At 34.7% G+C, this 18,798-nt stretch overlaps 1 protein-coding gene across 4 annotated transcripts in view; it reads left to right on the top strand.

Moving 5' to 3' along the window:
- The window catches only part of acj6 (abnormal chemosensory jump 6), a 65,500-nt gene extending 48,573 nt beyond the window's left edge, over window positions 1–16,927 (top strand). For 3 of the 4 annotated variants that reach the window (XM_053768669.1, XM_053768671.1, XM_053768672.1), the window contains exons 3-4: window positions 6,176–6,358; window positions 13,891–16,927. In XM_053768669.1, coding sequence (XP_053624644.1) covers window positions 6,176–6,358; window positions 13,891–14,613 — 906 coding nt within the window. In that variant the 3' untranslated portion in view covers window positions 14,614–16,927. The remainder of the gene's footprint in view (window positions 1–6,175; window positions 6,359–13,890) is intronic. The other variant, XM_053768670.1, reaches the window with a different exon arrangement.
- Window positions 16,928–18,798: the final 1,871 nt, after the last annotated feature.

The following is an 18,798-nucleotide window of genomic DNA, read 5'->3' as shown; positions in this document are numbered from 1 at the left end:
GGGAGTTCATGTTATATAATAAAACGTATGGCATTTTGTTCCAATTTTCTTTTGTATAGTCGAAGTAAAATCATTACATATCACTTTAAATGACGTTTGTTAAAATTCGGTACACGGGTGGAATGAAACGTGAATCACAGGATATTTTTCATGTTGTAAACCTCTACCGGATCTCGGGGCCACGCTGGTTGTGTTTATTATTAAAAGTTAAAAAAAAAATGGGACGAAACGACACCTAAAATTAATTACTTTTTCAACGTTATCGTTTCGTCCCAAAGGGACGTCAGTCCATTTCCTTCCCACGCTCGATTGCACGCTCATTTTTTATCCCGGGGGATTAGCTAGATTGACAGTAATTTACACTTAGCATACCAGGTCAGATCAAGTTTCCCATTTAAATATGGGAGTAGCCCCCAATTTGTACAGCGTGTTATAAATTTCAATGTTACTTCATTATTCCGTAGGGGATAATTATGGCGCCGCCAAAAAGATATGATTTTTGTACTTTACTTGTCTTTCAGGTCAGTTGATTGGTAAGAAAGGAAGAAAAGTCAATTTATTTGGTACACAAGATATGGCACTAAACTTAAAAAAATATTATAACTACAAACTAAATCACAATTTTAATGTACCAAATTGGCTCCCGCTCAGTGTATGTGGCAGCGTGGCGCAACCATGACACTGATCTGCCGCGGGTACCACAATAATAGCTAAAACCTAATCACTTATAATAAACACAAAAAATACACAAAACATTCACTTACAATACAGTTTATAGTAATTTTTATTTACTTATTAATTACACCAACGTGCAATGCAATTTTACACGTTTTGGGCACTTAAAATATATTGTTTTAAATTTCGTACACCTTGGTGATTAGGAATGGAAATACACAATATAACGCTCCCAATGTTTAATTTGGAATTTTAGCTATTATTTTTCATTTAATTCGAATGTTAACAAGTTTATTTGTTAGACAAATTAAAAAAAAAACCGACTTTCAATAATCATTTCGCTACAACTTTTGAGCGGCTGAACCAATTTTGATCAAACGTTTATCTAAGAACGACCGTACATTAAAAATTGCTATAAAATAAAAAAAACCGCATCCACCCGTTGATGGGCTACAGTGCCACGTACTCAGACACGTTTTGCGTTGGGGGGGTTAAAAATCGTCAATAACCAACCGTTTTATCGTGTTCTGTACTTTATTTTTCAAGGTCTACCGTAGCAAATAAAATACGCGCCAATTCGTTTAATTCTATTTCTTCTTTATCACGAAATCCGGGGATTTTTCGGATAACTTTAACTTTGTTTTTGACTACGTGAACCCAAAGTATTCGGGTACAAATCAATTTGGATGCAAACCGACAGGGGCGTAAAACAGGTAGGACGGACCTACCAAAACTATCAGTTTCAAAGTGGTTGGTGCAATAAACGTGTTACTTGGGAGTCTGAGCGCGCACTGAACATCTGTTGGCATTGAGCAGAACATTGACGGTCTGGAAATGAGGTCATCTGGTGTGAAAGAGAGCGCTCTTGAAAAAAATTTGGTGGAATATAATAAAATTATCACTATTTGTTGCTTTTAACTGATATATCTTCTATTTATATAAAACTCTTGCGTTACTGAATGACTGACTGACTAACAACGCACAGCCGAAACTGGCGTAGAAAGCTTAAATTTGGTGTGTAGGTTCCTAGGACAGAGTAGGTGAGCACTAAGAAGGGATTTCCCGAAATTTCCACGGGAAACGGATTTTTACTCACATACGAAGTTGTGGGCAAAAGCTAGTACCTTATAAAAATTGGTTATTTACAATGCAATACAAATATTATTAATTTAAGATTTGGTTTAAGATATCAAATCGTTAGTAAGAAATTAAATTAATCTCATTTCATTGAATGGAAAACTCAAACTATAATTATACGATGATTCGTCACAAATTCATGGTAAAAAAAATAGTAAAACAATATATATTTTTGAAAAAAAAACATTTAAAACATGTGTAAAAAAGTAAACATCTAGGTATACAGTTCAAATTCGAAGAACACAAACAATATCAAAGCGATTGTGCAATTTTCACCAACTGATTTGATCTGTATATGTAACCACGTGCAGGTTTTAAATATTTTAACATCCGTCAATTCCAGGACATCGTCTAGACGCATTTTGTAGACAGCTTTGTCCCTGTACCACCGCTGTTGGCATTTATATCCAGCGGGTCAGAATTACTCATAAATAATTTAAAGTAATCCAGGAAAAACCTTAGCGGTGGACTGCGACATTATTATTGCAAAGTCTCCGAGAGACATGAGAGAGGGAGAACAGTACTTTTCTTTTTTTTTTTGTCTCATTCGTTCGAACCATTTAATTCGACCGAGTTTTGATTGTAAACTTTTTTGTTATTTTATAAATATAGATCAATACAGGTCCATCTAAATTTTTGTTTCAATAACTATTCGAAGGCCCTTATATTATTAGTTAAACACCAGTGAAAAAAATACTGTAATAATGACAATACTTTCAAAGATATGACAAAAATAAAATCTCACATTTTTCGACTCGTCCAAACGCTCCACACTAAATGACACGACCAAGTGACGTCACAACGTGCTAAAATGTTCGCGAAGAGGGATATGTTTTTTTGTTAATATTGAAATATTACATTTATGGTGATGACTTCTTAATAAAAGTTGTCACAAAATTTTAGTATTTAATTTTTTTGAAAATGGACTTTCCAACCAAGTTTAAATCTTCGTATGTAGATCCAGCTGCATTGTTACAGTCTATGAATTATCGTAATGATCCTAAATATGTCTATTTTATCTAGATCTTACATATTTTTTACAATTCTCTGATCTTGTCAACTTTCCAACTACCATTGTATTGAAAAAATATTTCAAACTGTGTCGAAAGAACACTTGCCCATAGATTTATAACTTCGGTACGGAGTACAAACTAATTGCATGCACTTGCCGGACACAGCCTCCCATTTTAAGATGTCACGTCATATAATCTCGTCTGTCTGTCTTCTCAACCTTGTTGTTCAATGTTCTTTTATAATCTAAAGACGGGTGGGTTATTGCGGTGATAGCTTTCCCGGGCAAATTTTAGACTGTTTCATTTTAGACAGTCGTGATTTTAGACTGTTTCATTTTAGACAGTCGTGATTTTAGACTGTTTCATTTTAGACAGTCGTGATTTTAGACTGTTTCATTTTAGACAGTCGTGATTTTAAACTGTTTCATTTTAGACAGTCGTGATTTTAGACTGTTACATTTCAGACAGTCGTGATTTAGACTGTTTCATTTTAGACAGTCGTGATTTTAGACTGTTTAATTTTAGACAGTCGTGATTTTAGACTGTTTAATTTTAGACAGTCGTGATTTTAGACTGTTTCATTTTAGACAGTCGTGATTTTAGACTGATTCATTTTAGATAGTCGTGATTTTAGACTGTTTCATTTTAGACAGTCGTGATTTTAAAAAAGAGGATTGTGATTACTGTGTGACATCTAGCAGTTTTAGATTTATTTTAACCATTTTATGTTATACTTAAAACAAAATGATATGTCCAAATAATAATTATGAAATAAAATAATTAATTCAGAAATTAGACCTCCGAAGGCACTTTTTCACGTCATTTATACAAAATTAAACAATATTTGATACTGCTGCTAACTAAAAAAACGTTACGTTGTTTTTCACAAACAGATCGAAACTTTAGTTTTAATTATACGAAGTGAAGTTTAACACACCAGTTTCTGAACTATGGCACGAACTAGTTCAGCGGTTTTGGCGTAAACGTAATAAATATACATAGGTACAGTTACTTTGTAAGTGCCTTTGCAAGAACAAACTTCAATTACAGTTCAATAACTTCGCCGGATTCGGTATACATTGCTGGTTTTTCATTGCGGCAAATAAAAGAATTGATATAAACTATGCAATATAATAATACAAATATAGACCTGAGACAGTACTGTATAACAATCACCAAAAGATATATTGGGATAGAACAATATTAACAGATAAAACTGTACACTACAATAGACAGGATATTACAGTTCATGATAAAGAATCAGATACACAGTATTCCTCATTGATATTGCTATCCCAAATTAACACAACATTCAAAAAACAATATCAGCAAAACTAAACAAATATCAAGATTTAGCCATCGAGATCAAAACCCAATGGAAAGCAAAAATAATCCATATTATACCTATTGTATTGTCATCTACAGGAATCATACAAAAATCATTAACGCAGAGCTTTATCTCATACAAAAAACTACCATACTGAACACTTGACGAATCACTTAAAAAAAAATTTTAACTTCAGCTAGCGTTTCCTCTGCCTATTCCATTTAATATTTTTCTTCTTCTATCGCTTGGTCACGGCCCGCGTTAGATGTTAAAGTTACCCTCAATAGAGGAGATAAAATATATATACGATAATAATAATAATATATGTAATGTTCATTCGTCGCGTCGTCCGTCTGAGTTGGGCGACAGTATAGAGCCGGTATTGAGCCACCAAAAACTCACACATGGCCTCCAATATATTTTTGTCAATTTATTTATTTGAGAACTCTAAAAAAACAATCATGCAGAGTATGGTATAAAGGATTTAATTATAAAGTACTAGTGTTGACCCGTGTATTCGCCCGGGTTAATTTCCCACGGGAACAGTTACTTTTCCGGGATAAAAGGTATATATCTTTCTCCAATCTTTAAACTACATGTATGCGAAATATTAATAATATTGGTTGAGTAGATAGAGCGTGAAGAGGTGACAAAACAAACCTACTTTCACATTTATAATGCTAGCTGCACCCCGGGGCTTGTTCCGTGGGAATTTCGGGATAAAAAGTAGTACACGTGTTATTCCAGATTATATTCTACCCCTGTATTAAATTTCATAACATTTCAAACAAATCCTATGAAAAATCACGCGGGCGAAGCCGCGGGAAAAAGCTAATATTGCTTTAAAGAGTCCATTTATTTAAAGATATTGAATTTTAACTTTTCGCTTTGAAATAAAAAAATGAAATGGTGTCGTTTGTGTGCGTGCAGTGGTTTTTGAGTTTATCGCGTACAGACAGACAGACGCGGCAGAGGACTATGTTTTATAATTTGTAAGAACTAAGTATAAACCGTTTTAAAACACTTTCGTGTCCAAGACCTAAACACTTTATTTAAATATTGACAGAATAAAGGGGTTTTAACTGACCCATGTAAAAAGGCGATGTTGACTTCATAAATAATTCATTTGTTTTAGAAACTAGGACATTGGTGGTTATGAATTGTTAAAAGGATATTTGCCCTATACTACCTACCCAATGCATAAACAAAATACTAAAATCCTAAAATATTTAAATATTTTGTAAATTCAAAAACGCTTCAGAAAATATTCTTTACAAATCATCTAGCGGCCCGCCACGGCTTCGCTCGGGTAAAACCAGGATAAAAAAGTAGCCTGTGTCACTCCTGACGATTTCGTCCATTTTTATGCCAAATTTCATCAAAATCGGCAAAGTAGTTTTTGAGATTACAAACAAAAATACAAATCTCTTGTAAATTTGTTTTGCCTTAAAGCTGAAAGCCTCATTAATTCACTATTATTAGGCTAATAACGTTTAAAAATATTATAGTTTTCTTTATAAATGTTAAAACCAATTTTGTATGACAGTGACTTCGGGATGACGTCACTATTTCGGAGTCAAACAAACATACTAATATATTTTGTCCACGGGTTTAGTAAGTACTTCGTTCAACTACCTACTAACTCCATGATATTGTCCTAAATGACAATATTTATTAGCATGTTTGTGTGTATAAGGTTATCCCACTTCGTGAATTTACAAGTATTTGAATACTTCTGAAGAACAAGACGATTATCAAGAAATTCTTTCACCAGCATTACCTTAGGTACTTTTTAATCCAACATCATAATCGAATATGCTTTCTGTAATGGTAGAAGCTTCGGTAGTCTAAAATAAAACCTTTTGTCAAAACAAGAAGACCAAATACTATTTGACTAGGAATATGATAAAAGGACCAATGGCTGGGATTTATAGAATAAAATAGAGGATATTGTGCCCAACAATAAGGTATATAAATAGGTAGAATAATAAAAATAATAATTAAATTACCTATAATTCACCAGGGCGACCTGTTCAGCGGGCTCAACGACGGTCTCCTCAGTCGCGCGGAGGCGCTGGCTGCGGTGGACATCAGCAAACACCAGTCTGGCCCACAGCCCGGACCACCACTGCCCCAGCTCAAACACGACATGGTCTACCACCATTCCGTGGGGGGACCGCCGCCACATAACTCCAGGCCGCATCAGGTATATTTGTAAATGTATAGAATGGTATGGTAGGTCAGTGTCGAGTCAGACGAAATCGCGACTAGGTTTTCTATGAGCTCCCATAACCGGAGAGCGTGTACGAAGAGAGTGAGTATAGAGGTAGGATGTGAGATTTGTTAGAATCGTGGCAAGTGGAAATCCTTAAACTCTGCCTACCCCAATGGAGTCATAATATGCATGTAATCATAAAATTACAATAGGATATAGTTAAATAATTATCAGTGAATCCTCTCGGAGACAATGGAGATACATAGACTTTTTAAAAACACCCCAAATAAAGTCGAAAGCCAATAAAAAGCAACATAATTTTAAACAGATAAAAAACAACAAATTCACCCATGTTGCAATGATATGAATCGAATTGTATTCGCATAAAACTAAAACGTAGTCGTAAAGATGTTTTTGAATTGGTTCGCTCGGCGCCTCGCTCCACATAAATATAATAATATAATATAGGAAAGATGGAAATCTTCCCTCGAATGGGAGGGCATAGCCTCCTCTGGGAGTACCGGCGTGGGGCGAGACGAGACTTATGTGCCTCGCTGTAATTTTATGCACTATTCCAGTTATGTGTGATGTGATGTAGTCTTTTGGAAATAATCGCTACTTTGTAGATAAGTCGACACTAAGAGTTACATAAAAATGCAGCGATCAATTGCAGCATTGTATCGTTCGTATTACAACGTGTAGATGCAAAGCTGTCATTTTTATTATTTCAAATTCATTTCTTTATCAAACTTAAGCATCACTTATTGACGTCAAAAATTCAAGTCAACTGCCGATTTTTAAGACGCAAGTGAAGAAGAAGCGGCGCAACAAACTTCCGCGCGGCCTTGTCTTCAAATACTATAATCAATATGAAATAAAAGTACCAAATTACGATACAAGCGTGCATGCCGACTCAACCTATTGAACTGAGAATAAACTGCATCTCGAATCCACACTTTTATTTATCCCAAATTGTACTTGCAACAAATTTATTGTTTGCAATCCAGCTACCGGTACATACTTACACCAAGAACATTGTTAACAAGAAACAGTACAGTAACGTACGTCTCGGGGCATATCCAAAAATCACTATTCCACTCCACGAACGGCAATAAAAACGATATTACTTCGGGAAAAAAAACTTGGGAATTTTCCAATTTCCCCTAGTCCCTTCCCGAGATCGAACCGCGTAACGCAGGCTTTATGGCCACGGGACCCAGCAGTTTGGGGTTCCGCACATGTCCCTAATCCGTAGATATAGTAGGGCCGACCCATCTGATTCGATTATATTTTATAGAGTCGTGTAGACACCCGTCTTTTTAATGTAATAAATATTATGACTGTCTCCTTAGTCACTATTAAAAAATATATATATCAATTAATATACCTGTTGATTAGTTAAAAAATCTTGCAAACTATGAATGGAGATCTATAAAATAGTTTTCAGTATAAAATCATCCTCCTATCCAACTAATGAGGTGAGTGCACACGTGAGTGTGAGTGTGTACAAAGAATAAGTGTAATTTATATTCTATTCGACAAATTTCTAAGAAATTTAGCACACGGGTATAATGCAAACTGGAATAGCAAATAAAGTAATTTTGATTGCAAAATTCTCACGCTAGCGAAGCACCGGGACGCAGCTAGTTCTAGGCAAACACAACTACGAATTATTGACCATTAAGTCGAGATAATATAAATTCATTTGCAGTTTTATTTTTCATCGACACTTACAATGTAAACACGTGTTTGACTGAATTCGTGTGACAATAGTATAAAGACTTCTTTCAAGTGTCCGTCAATACGGCACGGCCCTACCGAAATAAAAAAGGATAAACAAACAATTCAAGTTAAACAAAACTAGACGTGGAAAGGGTCGCAGTAGTGTCGTGCCGCAGCACGCGACGCTCAATTGTGACACTCACAGGGGACCCCGATGTGGTACTTTATCACTATATTGTTTAAAAATCAACCGTGTAACGATACAATGTCGTAAGGGAATAGTTTAAAAAAATGTTGGGGTCTTTTTTATTCGAGAATATGGTATGAAATGTTATTATTCATTCACTCTTAAATTATCACTGTATCTTGTGTTTTAATATAGTTAGTTTAAAAAGTAGGTGGTATTTAAAGTTACTTCTTTTCCAAGATGTGACGTTCCAAATCGACGATCTCTTAGTAATGGTCATCATGTCGGACTGCTGACATTGGAGGTCTCTGGTTCGAATCCGAATCAGATCAAGATGGAAAAATATATTTTTCAGATTGAATATGTTATAAAAATATAGTATCGTTGAATTACTATACCATATCATATCACATCACAAGTCTCGAACTTGCTTTAGGGCCAACTCATATATATGATTTGTCCATGTATAGGTTGCTTTTGCCCGTAACTTCGCCCACGTTTATTTGGTTCTCCGCTCATAACTTATTATTGTCACTATTACGGGTTCTTAGCAACGTATCGCGATGAAGGCTATACCATCCCATGGTGGTGGTAAAGGAAAATCATTTTCTGTCACACACTAGTGTGAATAAAACGATGGAAAAGAGAATATTACACTGATAAGACATAGGTGACCTACGTTCACGTTCATAAATTAAAAAAAAAGTGTTAATGAAGTCTGGAAATACCCCCTCAACTGGACATTCGGTCGTATAGATACCATGTAATCTTTTGGAGAGAAACATCAAGTAAGTAGATTTTTCGATATTCGCATAAAGAATTTATTAAAGAAGATAGTAAAGTAGATATTAATAATTGCTTGCAAACCGCGGTGTTACCCGCGTGATTGAAAAAAACTTACGTATACACACAGCAGTAGCGCCATCGACTCGGTCAGATATTTTGACCATATTCTAAGGGAATTGCATATTTTCGGTATGAAAAAGCCTACCTATCTTCAAGATTCCAGCTATCACAATACCAAGTTTAATAAAAATTGTCCAAAACGTTTGAGCGTGAAGAAGAAACGAACACAAACATACGCCTGTACAATATTAGTGGAATACCTAAATCGAGGCACTAAATATGATGAGAATATGCTATATGATTAGTAACAGTTTGTGGGGGTGGGGTGCAAACTCAACCGCTGCCGGTCGTCATGTCGAAATGACAATCATATTGCGTTTATACTCGTATGGGAGCCATCAAATAACACTGTGAAACCCTCGTGTACGTGTGTAAGGGAAAGTTGAGCTTTGAAAATGATAGTTGAAGCTAAAATATTAGAGCGATTGCAAAATCGCTGGTACTTTTTTCATCATAGGATGAAAAAATGCGTCTAATTTTTTTTTCTTGATCACAATATAAATTTCAAACGAACTGTTTACAATAGACATGCATAAAAAACTATATTCGAACATAGAACCTTTTTTGTAAATCGGTTGAAAATAAGTTTTTTTTTTAATAATTATTTCGCTAAAGACCGTAATCCGTACAATATATTTTTCAATTACTGAAAACAAGAAGTTTTTGACGATTTCTGTAGCCTAATTGGTCATCATACTGGACTGGAGTTCCCGAGTTCGTCCCCGGTCAGGTCAAGATGGGAAAAATACTTTTTTGTTTGATTAGTCTTGGATTAAGTGATACTATATTTCATAGCATAATCAAATCGCCAAAAAAAAATCAAAAAGTTTTTTCAAGAATTAGGCCTTCACAGGCACTTTTTCACGTCATATTCTAAATTATCATATATTTACCAAAGCTACAAACTACTAGTTTATGAAACATAGATAGATACTAAGGAAGTATCCCGTATAACAAGTCTCGAACTTACTTTAGGGCGGACTCAACCTGCATTTGTTTTATCGTTAGTATATTTAAGGATATTTTAGTTGGAGTACTGTACCTATGTTATTACCCGAAATAAAATGATTTATTAATATTCTTATTATGTTTCTACATGTTTTAACAGTAATTATTGCGTAGCTCAATCATTCCTCTTGTGAAGGATACTCGCTGGTTTTCTGGCCCGTACAGTTCTCACACCCCATATAAATTCAGCCACTTGTCCAAATCATAACGTTGCGATACAAATCACTATTAACGGAATATAATTTATTTAATATCCACTTGCAATCCCATCGAGCCCGACAATAGTGATGGGAATTGTGCCATATCGAAAAATTTTATTTTCATGCTAGTCGACAGCAAGAGGACAATGTGTTGGCATAAATAAAAATTAAGAATCAATTAAATTAATTTAAAAAATAAAATGTATGGTAAATATTGATAGTGTCTGATTTAATAGCCAGGTATCTTATTTCCATTTCATAACATTAAGATACAAGTCAACAAAAGTTATTTAAAAAGTTACACATTACCTAGATTCTTAAGTGAACAAAGAAAACCAAAAAAGTTGGTTTAATATTACCTGGGCAATATGAGTCTGAGGTGAAACAAGGAGATTAGGTAAGTTGAAATAATGAACTTATATCCCATGTGAACGAATGCAAAAACTGTTCTTACAAATAGATAACAGTAAATTCGCTTCGGGCCTACTTTTATATTTTTATCTTGCTTGTGACGCATGTTTATTGGAAAATTCATTTCATCGATATCGACGTTCAGACATCACTACCCCGAAAATGACATGGGGTGGCTCCCTTATTACGTATACACAATGACATACGCCTGCTAGGGATGTTTGTCTGTATGTTACAAATTGTAGGGTTGTGAATGATGGCTGCGCACCTGTGTGGTTTTTGAAGCGAGGCTCAATTAGAAAATATCAACTAAAATTGATTTAATAATGTTGTAGGAAATATGTAGAATTATTGAACTTAATTTTTACTATGACATTGGCTATCAAAAATCGGAATTTATTCAGATAAGAATAAACATATTTACAACATAAAGTAAAATAAGTTAAAGTTAAAAATGTAAAACTAAATTGTAAATATATTGCTATCATAAATATATATTTTTTTAAACTTGTTCTTGTCGAGCAATGAATGGAATCTATTTTCTCAGAATCATGAGGCTCCACCAGACAGATAGATTAGATGAGCCTCAAGCAATCATAATATTATGGTTATAGAAATTAATAAAATCAGCCGTGGACAGAAAAGGGCTGAGATGATAATGACGACATACGTTGAAGTTGATCTTCTGTTTATTATTTGACTAACAACGTAACTTTTATAATTTACCGATAAACTATATACCACGGAATCTAAAATCAAATATAGTTATTATTATAGTTAACCATAATAACATTGTGTAGAAATATAATGATACCGGACAGATTGGACAAATGATTTCCAACTAATAGGGCAAAGTAAAGAAACGAGCAAACTGTGTCTGAACATGTGAGTTTTCGTGCCACACGATGTATAAATTGTGATATAGTGATCCCCAGAGGCCGCTAGTGTGCGCGCGGCCTAACGTTCCGTGTTAGTCCGTGAAAGACTTATAGCTTCCTCCTATTGAGATATATGAGTGGGCTGATTGTTTTTGTTTTGTTTTATTGACCCACTAGCTTCGGCCCGCGGCTCCGGGAGCGAAGGAAATTCGGGATAACGTGGCTTCTATATTATGTATCGATAAATGTAGCAAAATGACCGAAATTTAATATATATCTTTCAAGATTAACAGATGTCGAAATATATTGGCCCTTGACAGCTTTAAGGGCCGATTTTGATGAAATTTGGCATAGAGATAGGGTAGACCTATAGCAAATAGGCTAGTTACTTTTGTCGCGATATTAACACGCACTAGGCCGCGGGCAGTTGCTATAATTCAACAACGAAGGTCGACTGCATTGCCCCGTTTCTTGATTTTGCAAGAAATAAGTTTTTATTTATTTATTTAAAAGTAAAACAACTTTTTTAACACATCTAAGTTATTATTACTGCGTTCACAACATACAAATAGGTATACTATTGTTTAAAAGGTTGCTACCTCAAAATATGTTATACGAGTATGTAAAGATAACAATATTTCCATTCTAAATGTCTTCTTCCTGGGTCTAATGAATGTTTCAATATTTTTAGCTCGTAAGGAAACCAAGTTTTTATGTTTACAATATATATATATATATATATTTATTTTATATAATTATAGATTATATAGACTATTGAAAGGAGAAAAGACTAAGAAAAGAATATCTTCTAGCGTTCAAAAATCGTCAAATTTGAAATTTATGTTCAGTACACTGGAAGTATAGGTACACTAAATACTACTTTTAGAAATAATAATGAGATGAAAAAATTCTTGAATCGAACAAGAATTGAACCCACGCCCCCCTGTCTATCCGGGACAGTGCTTTTAACCACTGAGCTATCGAGTAACTCACACTGACTCGAATCCTGATATACTTAGTACAATGTTGAGCGAATTATAAACCGAGCGTTTATTATGCCAGCTAATATTCTATCGCTAAACAGTACGCCAAACTTCAAACTACAACGGATTCGGCATACAATGCTGGCTTTTAATTGCGGTAAATAAAAGCTTTCAAACGAATTACGTAATGTACGTTCATTCGCGTCCGCTTCTGTCTGAGTTTTTGTAGCTGACATTATATGTAAGTAGGTTACTATGATATGGTGCACAGAATACGTATAGGTACTATACAGCATGTTCGTAGCACAGCTGTATAAGATTTTAATAAACGTGTGTGTAAAGTTAAAAATAATTTAATACTAGATGTTGCTTGTGAACTTCGCTCCCGTGGGAATTTTGAGACAAAATATAGCCTATAGTAATCTTGCATAATGTACCTTTCTAATGGTGAAAAAAAAAACTTTGAAATCGGTTCAAACATACAAACTCACAAACGCCCACCTCTTTATAATAATAGTATAATATTCAAGCTAATAATTATATGCAATTTTTTATGTATTTTTAATGTAATGTACAATTTTATTTCTTGTCATTTTGTAAATTCTATAAAAGTATAATTTAAAATTTGCATGTGTCACTATAAGGTGTAACACCATTATAACTGTATTCTAGCAAATAAAAATTGATTGATTAATGTATGATTTCATGTGAACTGCACGATCCTTTAAAAGTAAATTACTGCAGTAGAAACAAAAACTGTTGCGTGTAAAATTACTAATTAGTCGTTCAAGTGATTCATAACAAGCTGTGAGGATATTTTATTTTTTTGCATATTATAATGGACTCGCGTCAAAATATTGTCGTTGTTGTGTCACAACGTGACTGCGTCACAGATGGCGTTCCTTCCCAACTACTCGAAGTATCCATTTAGCCGACAATGCCACTCCACTACTAAGCATATTGGTAAAACACTCGCGCCCATCGAAACACAACAGACCCCACGAAAAATCAAGTGTTTGCTCTCATAAAGAATGACTGCAAATCTGCACAAACATTGTTTATGTTTTGATATACCCCACCTATTGTTCCGCCCTTCTGTTTGCAATGAATCGTGCGATTTAACTCGAATACCCGAGTTAATTCGGCGTAAAATAATAATCATAATTCCTTGGGGTAATCCTCTTTGTCGTATAGAATTGGACAGTACGATAAAACGAATTACAAATAGCCTTTCTTTTCGCAGATGGGCCATCACGGCATGGAGGGGCTAGACATGTTGGATCCTCTGACGACATCGTCTATGACTACCCTAGCTCCAATGGGGGAGGCGGCGCCACCACATCACCAACTGCACGGGTACGGTGCCATGAACCACGTCATGAACCATCATCACCACGCCAGTGGTCTCGCGCACGCTCCCCCCGCACACCTCGGTCACCCCGCAGCCGCCCTCCACCCAGACACAGACACGGACCCCCGGGAATTAGAAGCATTCGCAGAACGGTTCAAACAGCGCCGAATCAAACTTGGAGTGACACAAGCTGACGTCGGCAAAGCGTTAGCGAACCTAAAACTGCCTGGCGTCGGCGCACTCTCACAGAGCACGATCTGCCGGTTTGAAAGTCTCACACTAAGTCACAACAACATGATCGCGCTGAAACCTATCCTGCAAGCGTGGCTGGAGGAGGCAGAGGCACAGGCGAAGAACAAAAGGCGGGACCCTGACGCGCCGAGCGTTTTACCGGCAGGAGAAAAGAAACGCAAAAGAACGTCTATAGCGGCCCCGGAGAAGAGAAGTCTGGAAGCGTACTTCGCGGTGCAACCGAGACCATCCGGCGAGAAAATCACCGCGATCGCGGAGAAGCTAGACCTGAAGAAGAACGTGGTGCGCGTGTGGTTCTGCAACCAGCGACAGAAACAGAAGCGAATGAAGTTCGCGGCGCAGCACTGACCGGCGGGGGGCGGCGCGGCGCTGCTGTACCCGGGCTCCGGGTACGGCTACTGAGCCCCCCGCCGCCGCCCGGGCGCGGCTCCAACGCCGGACTCCTCTCATGAGCAATAAACCTCTCGATCTTACCCCTCACTCCTCGAGTCGATTCGCAACTAGACCCTAGTGTAGATACTGTATATGACCGATTTGGGTTTCCTTTTACACTTTTACATGACTTCTTATATATTTTTCGAGACACAGGGTATATAATTGATTATATACATATCATACAATAATAGAAGTCGCTTCACTAGGTACAGCGTTATGTTCAAGCAGTTTTGATGTTTTCTGAGCATCGATTGTACATGGAAAATTGAAATTCAGGATTTTTAAGAGAATGTGCCTTGCAAATAATCAATATTCTGTGTTTAATGTTAGTAACTTCATCAGAGGGCCAGATCTCGCGGCTCACATGCGAAAGGGGCGTCTCTTTGTACAATAGATTCCTACTTTATTTCTCCCACAAGACTTCGCCACAGTATTCCTTCTCTCTGCATGTGACTCGCTGATCTGTGCTCAGTCTATATGTATTATTGTATTTTATTGATATTTGTTACATATTTGCTTTCACGTATTATAATTGAAATTGTACAAAATAATTATAATAATACTTTGTCGTTTAAGTTGTATATAATCGGTAGTGTAACCGAGACTTGTTTTTATTATTTTTGTTCATTTGTTTTCAGTGTTTAAAATATTTCACGACATGGCACAATTTTAGTGTAAGAAGTTATTAGTGACATTTAGCCAAAATAGTATTAAAAATCATTTGTAAATAGACCACATTTCGATTTACATCTAGGCATTAGTTTAATATACTACTTATAGTTACTATATTGAAAGGAATTAGTACAACGCATATGGGTTCATGCATACAATGCAATAGAAATGAGAAAGCATTGCATTTACAGTTCTAAGCTGGCTTCCTCTTATCAGTAGACGACACTACGCAATTTGCACATGTAGACATTTTCACACTAAAACCAATAAGCTAAATATCGTCACTAAACCTTCAGCCGTTGTTTGTCACGTTGGTGTTGCCAAATTAGCTCGATATAGAAGAACTAAATTCAAATCCTGGGAGGCCAAAATTGAATGAAATAAAATCCCCAACTTTAATAAAATTTGCATGAATCCAAAATGGCGACAAAGCGCCAAGGCTTAAACGAAACAAGAAATAAACAAACCATTTGCGAATTATAAATAATATTTTTAAATGATATTTTGTAAATATAGTGTTAAACGAACTAAATTTAAAGAAAAAAAAAACGTGCAATCTAGACCTCGGTAATAATTAATTAATTAACTTATCCGCTAGGAATTTACTAATTTACGAATTCGCAAAAGGATCTCGCATGCATGGTGACGTCGATTAATCTCCGTCGCCTTCTTTTTTTTATATTAACAAACACCACAAACTCTGGAAGGCAACCAAGTTGACATAAAATAGTTACGTGGATTCGCCGCGATTAGGTACACGTTGAGATCAATGCATTATTTCATTCATGTCCATGAGTTCGCTGTCTACTTGCGACGGCCTACTATAATTTAGTTGTTCATCACATTATATATGAGTAGATACTTCATATACCCAAGACAGGACACAGTCCACGGTTCGATCGAAAATTATGCTATATGCATGACGGAACTACAAATCCGGACAAAGACGCTCAGCTAGCGTAGCCAAGTAAAATTGAATAAATTATTTTCATATAACATCTCCGGTATATTTCATACAAAGCGGTAAGAAAAGCTGGAAACACGATGAGGGACTAAAGACAAAGCGCTCTGTCTCGTCTCTTCTCGTCCACCTTCCTCTTTCTTGTCTCAGCGAAACACAAGATATGAGGTTGTCTATCGTTTTCTGTCTATGAATGCTGTGAAAAAAAGGGATGAGTATATATTACTTACACACACGTAAATGCTGTTGTCATATACCAAAAAATAATAGTGCTTCTAGTCATTGATTTCTCATAGTTATTAATTATATACAATTATTATTTATTAAGAAATGTTACAGAACACTGGTCAGCAGCCAAAATGTTTCCTTATATAGTTTTGTCGTTATTAAGTATTTATAAGTCACTGATTATTTTAAAATAGCCATAAAATCTAGTGTTATTAATATTTTACAGTATAAAAAGTATTTTTTGTATGAGCTTCTAGAATGAAGCGTCTTTTTTTTACTTAACCACGTAAAAAGCAACGGAATACAATGTTGTATTAGAAATATGAAAATTTGCAAATATCAAAACATTAATGCTATATATATATATATATATATATATATATATATATATATATATATATATATATATATATATATATATATATATATATATATAAGTCTTTTTAGTAATCTTGTTAGGTTATAAGCGCGGCCGCAAACTAGGTTTCCGAATCCGGAATCCGAATTCGTTTCTTCCTTTTCTGAACGGAAAAAACCTTACGTCAGGTTTGGGAACTTTCCCCGAATCGGAACGGAAAAACACCTAATGACGTCATCCAAGATGCGTTCGCCTACATTTTGGTTCGGACGCCGCACGGAATTTCCACTCGGCTTCAGATTAGAATGTTGCCAGTTCAAAATTCAATTTTATCACGAATTAATTGAATAATAAATCTTGCTATACTAATTACTCTGTTTGCATTCAAAATATGTTATGTAAAATTTATAAATATATAATTATTATTTTATTATTAAGAATATTATTATATTGATTTTAAAATTCGAATTTTCTGTGTTACTTCAAAATATATTTTTAAATTAAAAATAATATGTAACTAAAGGTTAAAAAATTGTTTACATAATATATATATAATATAATAGTTTACGTAATACTAAAAATAGTTTAGTAAACTATACCTTATACATTTTAATAAATCTTGAAACCAAAAATTCCTTAAATCAAGGGACAATATCGCTAAAGTAGTCACACTATTGATCGGTTTGAATTCCAAATATAAAAAGCCGTGCGTGTGCGTCAGTATTACGGAATTCCGAATTTGAAAATTCTAAATCTGAATCCTGTTTCGGAAACCGAAAGTAAATATGCGGCCGCGCTAATAATTATAAACCTTTTTGGAAAAATATCTTTCTGATACCTATTCACTGATCACTTCTAAAGAACAAGAGACAAACAAATTCCACTGTATAAGGTGCTCCCACACAGCATGTTACAAAATGTTATGAAACACATGCCGTCTCTGACAATCTTTTTCAACAATGTGTTTAAGAAAAAGAGACAACAAATATTTTATAAAATTTTGTAACACGCTGCGTGGAAGCACCAATATATATTGCTTCAATACGTAGAATTGATATCGATCATTGATAAAAACGTCTAATTTTACTATTTTGACGAAAAACCAATTAGGCAATTCAATTTGGATGGAGAACCAAAAAGTTCCCAATTTCATTGGAATGAAAATTAAAAAAAAAAACAAAAAAGCGACATACGAAACGAAATTATGGAAAAGAAATAATGCCGCTGAAAAATCATTATTATTTGTAAATAAAAGAAAAAAAAATACTAATTAATGAATAGACCAAATGTAACATTTTTCATTATTAGTTCACCAACTGACTGGCTGCATGTCACCGAGTCGTTTTATTCAATTATTTTTCTCATAATCCTAAAAGAGAATTTATTAATAATTGTTTTGTATCATTTTTTCTATGTTCCTAATTGTAAAATTAAATATAAAATTATTTATTTCTGTCATATTTATTAAATTATTACATATTATTATTAAATTATTACTAATAAATTATTTATTATATATATGATTCAGTGACAGATGGTCAGTTAGTCAATGATAAGTTAAACGTAGACGTTAGAAGTTTCTCTTGCAATTATTAATTCTTAATTATTATTATTAATAATAAAAGGAGACAAACTTATTTCGAAAATCAATAAACAATAAATTGAAAATAGAAATATTAGCAAATATGTGTTTTATTAATGCCCGACACTCTCCCTTCTAGTTGAAATAAACATATTTTATCAAGATTAAGTACTTATATATAGTAAATCGTTGAGAATTTCCCACGCAGCCGTTCGTTGGTGCACCAGCATCTCATGTTTATTATAATAATGTTTGACGCATGGAATTAGTGGGTACTCCGTAAGTACGTAAGTAAGT

Source organism: Plodia interpunctella, chromosome Z (genome assembly GCF_027563975.2).
Source record: "Plodia interpunctella isolate USDA-ARS_2022_Savannah chromosome Z, ilPloInte3.2, whole genome shotgun sequence".
In the NCBI taxonomy this organism is placed as follows: domain Eukaryota; kingdom Metazoa; phylum Arthropoda; class Insecta; order Lepidoptera; family Pyralidae; genus Plodia; species Plodia interpunctella.
The sequence above is the reverse complement of the archived record's forward strand: the minus strand, read 5'-3'. Positions and strand labels throughout refer to the sequence as shown.